General features: G+C 45.4%; 1 protein-coding gene across 1 annotated transcript in view; it reads right to left on the reverse strand.

Moving 5' to 3' along the window:
* Positions 1–7,435, reverse strand: part of TTC14 (tetratricopeptide repeat domain 14) — a 71,036-nt gene extending 63,601 nt beyond the window's left edge. The window contains exon 1 of the mRNA XM_085635383.1: positions 7,068–7,435. Coding sequence (XP_085491509.1) covers positions 7,068–7,201 — 134 coding nt within the window. The 5' untranslated portion in view covers positions 7,202–7,435. The remainder of the gene's footprint in view (positions 1–7,067) is intronic.
* Between the last annotated feature and the right edge of the window lie 253 nt (positions 7,436–7,688).

Genomic DNA, 7,688 nt, shown 5'->3' on the forward strand with positions numbered 1-7,688 from the left:
AGCATCATGGAAGGGCTCAGTTATCTCACCAATATATAAAGCAGGCGACAGAGCTCTCCCCAAAAACTTTCGCCTGATCGCTCTACTGGATATCGAGGTGAAATATTTCGCAGGGCTACTATTGATTCAGCTGCGAGAATGGGCTACCAAGAACAACTTAATTCCGCCCAGCCAAACAGGATTTTGCAGAGATGCTGGAACAACAACAAATCTTTTAGCTTTATCACTACTTATTGACAAAGCAAAACAGACCAAACAAAGTCTCCACTTCTGCTTTGTGGATTTCAAAGCGGCCTTCGACAATGTCAATCGAGCAAATCTGTGGAGGAAACTAGCTTTATGGGGGATTCCTGCACCACTTTTAAATCTTCTGATTGAACTGCACTCCAACACATGGATCCAAGTGAAGCTCGGGAATGGCACCCCCCTTTCAAGGCGGATAACAACAACAAAAGGCCTCAAGCAGGGCTGCGTTTTAGCACCAACTCTCTTAAATCTATACACAGCCGATTTGCCACCAGCTCTAGATGCCTGCAGTGCACATGCCCCTCGTCTGGGGGGGGGGTGGGTCGAACCCTGCCCAGCATAGCCTATGCAGACGACGTGGTTCTGATTAGTCACACTAAGGTAAGTCTGCAACACCTTATCAATATACTGCACGGATATGCTGAGGACAACCTGCTTGAAGTCGACATCGAAAAAACCAAAACATTGACAATAACCGGGGAAAAAAAAAAAAGTCCTTCTCCTGGTTCTTTGGGACAAGGGCAATAGCGAACTGTTCTGAATATAAATATCTTGGCGTTATTGTCGACAGGGCGGCCATTTCTCAAATCACCTTGAGGCCACCAAGAGGAAAGGTATGCTGATTGCAAGAACACTCAGTCAACTCAAAACCAAATTGTCCGGGCCAACTCTTCTGCCACTACTGCGTGTTGCCCAAGCAAAAATCGAGTCATCAATCACTTACGGTAGCGAAGCCTTAAGAGGTACAGAAGCAAAACTGCTGGACACCACTATCTCAAAAGCTTATAGAGTCCTCTTAAATCTACCATCATACACCTCACAGGCTCAAATCCGGCTAGAATTTGGTTTAACCAAGCAATTACTCGCAAGGCGAGGATCATACATCAAATGCTGGTACAAAATAAAGAACTTGCCTGAAAACACACTGAATCACCAGCTCTGGGAAAACCTGCGTGGCAGCTCCACTGCACTTGCAAAAAAATATTTAGAGGAGTCACTAGCAACGACAGGCCTAAAAGATCTATGGGAAATCTCTCTTCCGAACGCACAATTCAAACGTGTTGTAAATAAGAACATAAAGCGACTCTCCTTTATAGAGGATAAAGCTACCTTTGCTCACAGACGCCACGCATGGATGATACTGAGCTCTTATAAATCGCCCGGGTTACAGGCTTATTTCGGACTGGGTTACTGCAGGAAATCAAAAGAAGCATTTTTAAAACATAGGCTCGGAACCTTACCAGCCATACCCCACTTACAACCCTGGCTGAGAAAGAACTGAGGGCCTACATGTAGGCTGTGTGGCTCAGGGAAAGAAGACATGGAACATCTGATATGCTCCTGCAAAAAGTTAAAAGAGGAAAGAGTAGCTCTCCTGAAAACCACCTTCAACTAACGTAATATACGCACACGGAGACATCAGTCATTGCATGCTTTGACCCAAGACTTTTACATCTGAATGGACTGTTGGTAAAATTCCTGAAACAAGTCAAGTATAAACAATTCAAAACAGATGACGGTGCTCAGAGAAACAAGGAATCATGAATATCTTTTAAACTTTTATTCTATAACTATTTCTTCTTTTTAAGATTGTTCTTAAATTCAGAAATTGATTAAATGTGTACTTACTATGAACTTTTGTAATGGGTTTAATTAATCAGAAACAATACATTTTACTTACTTAATACTGCAGTGAAAATCATTCCACTGTTCAATACAGAAATGTATGCATGGGGTGTGAAAAATCCGGAATTGTCAGTGTCCCGATTCATTGCAGCACTTTTGAGGGACAATTTTCAGCAAAACTGCTTAAATCCTATTGGTGAGCCATCACGTTATTTTAGTTGACGTCCGTCAACACAGTATGGCGAAACCGATATGGATTATCCGTCGCCAAAATGCCTCTTAGATATGGCAGCCTTCTTTTGTCAAAGCGACTTGTCCGTTACGCTCGCTACATCGGTTTAAAGCGCTGCGCTGTTGATTGGCTGTATTTAAAAATGTTTTTTATTGTCTCTTTATGATAAGGTTGTGTTGTATTTTCAAAAAGTAATTATTTTGAATCTAAAAAAACAAAAGGATGTTAAATTAAAATTGAAATAAGCAAAATTTGGCTTACGGTGTCACAGATTTAATTTCTTTGCACCAGGGAAGGATTACCAGGTCCCGCATCTGGAGGGGTTTTCTTCTGGATCAGTCATTGGAAACCCTTCCCCGAGCTCTTCTTGTTGCTGAAATTTTCCTCTGCAGACGAGACGGCTGCAGAAAAAAAATTAGCATTGGAAAAGAACGACTCCTTACGAAGTGGCTGATGCCGCAAGGACAAGGAATTTCTGTTCTTTGAACACCCTGTGTAACATCTCCTCAAGGCCTTTCCCAAAAAGCAGAGGACCAGTAAAAGGCAAACGCAAAGCCATGGAGTGTTGAACTGCAACAGGTGTTCCATCTCTTCAGCAATAAGTTCCGCTTGGGAGCAATGGATGCACCACAAGACATGGCTGAAGCACGCACAGAGTCAAAGGCAATTTCAGAGAGGAACTCAGCCTGACGCTCCATGGACTCTAGCAAGTCAGGACAACTGCCACCCTCCTGCATGATAGCGAATAAGGTCTTAAAGTCTGACAGAAAGGACTGAGCGACATAAGCCCCATACACCCCAGACAGGATGGCGAGATGCGACCCTGCATAGACCTTCTTCAAAGAAGAGTCAATCTTCTCTCTGAGGATATTATCAGCCATGAAAGGACGCCCCACCAAACTGGCCACAATCAAATCCACATGAACAGTCTCTGGAATGGTATCCTCCATGTCCTGCAAGGGGTGGAGTTTTGATATGAAGTGAGGAATCATTATGTAATCCGGATCTTTCTACTCCTTTAAAAGTACATCCATCACAAAGGGATGAATGGGCAGAGCCTATGTATTCTGCTTCGGAAACTGTGGCAACACCGTATCCCTGGAAATGCTGGCAACCTCCTCATCATTGAAGCCCATGTTTTCACTGACCTGGGACAGAATGTCCAGCAGCATATCCTTGGAAATATATTTCCCCTTAAGGTCCGCTGCACCCAAGGATGAACCATCGGAAGACTCAGACCTGGAAATATTGGAGTAAAGGTCATGACCACCACCAGAAGGTACACCAGCAGACTTTATGGAGTACTTCAAATCAGAAAAGGCTCCAAAATCAGCCTTCTCAAATGAACATCATCATCCAATCAGGTCTGCTTTACAGGAGGAGTGGAATCCACACTGTCCCCTTGAGAAGACGGACAAGACAGTAGAAATATGCATGTGCTTCTGGTGATGCTTCCCCATAGTGACAACAAGCGTAAGTGACTCAGCATCAACAGCAGATCACAAGCAATTAATTTCCCCCCACTTATGCAAATAAAGGTTAAGAAGCAGCAGCTTACATCAGTTCCAGAAAGCGCAGTGACAGGCAGTCCCAGTCCACCCAGCTGTCAGCTGACTGAAGAAAGCAAAGTATTGAAAGGGGGTGTGGCCTATGACACCACACGTAGAAGCAGGGAACATTTCGGCCTCAGTAGGCCACATTGCAGAGGGAGGGGCTCCCATTTCACACAGGAGCGGATCAGCGGACCTCCAAACAGCTGCCTTCCATCCGGGCAGAACCGGAAACAACCCGCTATGACTCAGGTAGCCCTACTCGTACCAGCTACCATGGAGCTTCAACCCGCCACTAGCAACAGCCGGAGCGAACAGGGGAGGACGGCACAACGAGCATGCCTCCAAGGCAACCCGTCGTTACGGCGCCTCCCCTGAACACTGAATTCGGACAGGCTCTCACTGCAGCACATAGCAGCGGGAGCCAACCGGCTGAGGAGCAGGCAGCCGTCCACCTCGGCAGCAATGGATCCCCACCACAGCCACCTACAGCGATACGGTTCCGCCTCGTTCTCTAACCGGCGAAAGGAAAAAATGGAGGCACCCACCATCACCAGAGAACACTGCGGGGGCGTTACAGACATAATGGGGCAGTGCAGCAAATCACCACACATTGCTGAAGCCAAGGAGAACGGAGAGCACGCACCGTCCAGCAAGAAGAAGAAGCCGCCGAAAGACAACAGAGGCCTGACAAGCCCAGCAACTCAGGTACTCGGCGTGACTCACCGAGTCCAGGAGGCAATGCTTCCAGACTCCAGCCGCTCCATCAAAGGTCCAAAAGTACCCCCAGAGCCCTGCAAAAGAGGTAACCAGAGGACATTCATCAACAAGGTAAGTCCCCGGCAATTACCACAGCATCCCCCGTCAAACCCACCGACAGGGGGAAAAAAAACAGGAAGTGCTTTCTGCTGGCTATGTGGTTATAGCCCCTGGCAGGAGGGCGGGCGGAGCCTAAAAGTGTTTACTGTCAGTGGAATATACCTCATTAGTTATGACTGGGTCGAGGATGAGGGACGTAGAGGTAATGTCGGCTTGAGAAGCACAAACAAGAAATCTCTTACAGGTTCATCTATAATAGTCCAACTGATCATGCAAGAATACTAATCTAATTACATTTTTATTGAATCATGCAATCAGAAAATATATACCGAGCGTAACAGCCAGCATATTTCACTCTTCGGCAAAGCGCTTCATCAGGGCTACTAGTAATCAATAACTGTGTGCTCACACCCAAGAGTCTCAAGAGATAAAGTGCTCATATGTCCTCACCTCAGCCTTTGCCTGGGGGGGGGGCAACTTTTCCACATATGGAGCTGCTGCACATTACAGTACGTCGGAGCTCTCATTTCTGTGGATTTCACCATAATACTGAGGTTATTATTTTGTAAATTGTTCCTAAAAACAGCTGTTTGCTTTGTGTCCAGTACAGACATTTAAGTAGAGAAACCAAAGGGAGTGGTCAGTCTTGCTTAGTACACCATGACAGTACTGGACTATTTCATGACTGACTCATCATTCATAACCTACACTTTTGTATCCTCTAAAATGTATATGTGCTCCATTTCTGTACACACGAATAGGAAGGGCCAGTTCTCTAAATGCTTCTAAGGAACTTTGGCTCATCGACACAATTTGGGACAGGTATTATAACCCACCAATTTAAATTTTCTCCAGGCACTGTTCACAGCAACCCTTTCTGACTCACCACATTGACAATTTATCAGCAGCCACTCACTGCAGCACCAACTGACAAGCATTTACCCTCAGCGGTTGAAGGGCATTAAAGAAAAAAGTAAGGGGACTGTGATGCTGTGCACAATAGGGGCAAAGTCAAAGGCATGGCTTAGAAAAAAAAAAATCTAACTTTTTTGGGTCTTTCACCTACAGGTAATTATTTATAAAATAACAATGCTTAGATGTGAAATAAATGCAAGTTGAGTTAATCAGTGGGAAATGCACTATTGTACTTTATGAAACCACTATTAGAGGTATGTGTCTATAACCAGATAGCCAGGAAATTGAATCCTGGTCGGGGCAGTGAAGAATAGTTGGGGGCATAACACAGGCCCCTGCAGCCCTTGCGGTGCAGGGGTCTGCGTTGCGCCCCTTCAAAAAGCACACACTTCACAGCTTAGCTTTTAACTACGGTGCTAAACCAACTTAAAAATAATAAATCTGTGTCATCAGGAAGTGCCAAGTGATTCCATTAATTAAAGCCAATACCGGCATCCGAGCTCCCTTCAGATTTGCAGATTGACCCGTTTGTTGTCCAAATTCACACTTCTTTCAGGCAAGCACGAGCCGTGGGAAGATGGACTGTTTACCTATCTTTCGACTTCAGTTTCACAGCAAAGGAGACTCCCTGCCTTACACCGCAGCTGAAGCATTTTGAACGGTTATCTTTTTACAGAAAGTAGGGGGGGGGGGTGCTTTCCTTAAATTAAGTAAGTATGGGCACATCGTGCCCCATCCGAACTCGCCCACTTTGACCAATGTTCATCCCATCTGTGAAACAAATTCTTAAAACAAATAAGCTTGCACTCAGGTTTGTGCCACCTATAGGCAGCCCTATGGCTGGTGCTTGATGGTTGCACAAGGGCTTTCTTTGATTGTCCACAAATTGCACTAAAGACTAAAGTGCTCCTTACCTATGGTAAGAACTAAAGCTTCGACTTCATAGCTTTTAGGTGTTGCAGCAATCCGCATTGCTCTAGTTGCTGCAGGCTGCATTTTGCTCTCCGTCACTTACATAAATGTATTTATTTAAAAGGTTTATATAGCGCTAGCTTGACCCGTGGGTATCGGAGCGCTTTACATACACACAGTAAAGACAGAAGAAAATTGCATGACATAGTAGGAAGGCGGTAAGGAAGCAAAACAGAGATAAAAATAAAACATGAAAAATAGGTAAACAGTGCAGGGGAGGGATAGAAAACAAACGAAGGTGGCGAACACAGTCCGGTCACCAACTATCCTTGAATGTCAAGAGAGAGAGGAGTCAACTCGGATATTGAAGTCTAGGTTCATAAATCTCAGCTCATCCTCATTTGGAGGGCGTTACCATCTTTTGACTCATCTTCATCCTCCAGACAAAACAGAATGCTTCTAATGAACATCAGTGGACCCGCCCGCTTTAAAAAAAATCCTCATCCTCAAAAAATGTTTCCCCTTAGTCGGTTTCAGTGGGGCCCCCTCCGAAACAATCGAACTCGTCGACTGGAGACCGGTGTTTTAAATGGACGGGTACTGTCCGGTACGGAGTACCTGCTTCTGAGCATTGCTACACTACATTTAATGGGAGAGTACTGACACTTAAGAGCAAACAGATTACTATCCCCTCAAAGCACTGTAGAGAGATTCAAAAAGGCGCAGGGATATGTCATTAACTTTGAGATGCGCTCATGTTTCATTACCTGTAGGCTTGGCACTTGGACACCTCTCCCAGTAGGTTCCTGAAGTCCAGGTTTTCATACTGCTCACACTTGAGCAGGGAATACAAGGTGGGCCCGTGCAGGCTCAGCGACTGCTTTAGCAAGTCCTTGTCCATGCTGCAGAGACGACGACATAAATCCCTCCCCAAAGGATCAACGAACGTGGGCTAACCCGCCTTACACACGCAGATATTTAAAAGCACGACTAGATCTGCATATGACTGTAGCACCGATTTCAAACGCAAGAACAAGTGGACATTGGAAAAACTAGTTTACTGTTATCGACAGGTCAATGGGTGTTACTTTGGCGGCAGTACTGCTTCTTAAAGTCTGTGATTGGTAGGTAGAAATGGCCCGCCCCGGATGAAGCTGTCTAACTACCCGGAAGTGATATCCTACCGCCCCGGAAGGAATCGGATCATAATAATTTCACGTGCTTTGTGGTTCTATCCTTAGCTATTTCCGGCTCTCTTTACACACTTATTGGTTGTCGCAGGGAGCCCTAACTTAGCCCCACCTCCTTCCGGAGAGCTGTGTTTTGGTTGGTTGGCTTGGTGTGATTTTCGAATTGCTACCAAGCGCAGACCTGCGGTCTTCGCTTCC

Source organism: Triturus cristatus, chromosome 11 (assembly GCF_964204655.1).
Source record: "Triturus cristatus chromosome 11, aTriCri1.1, whole genome shotgun sequence".
NCBI classification, from domain to species: Eukaryota; Metazoa; Chordata; class Amphibia; order Caudata; family Salamandridae; genus Triturus; species Triturus cristatus.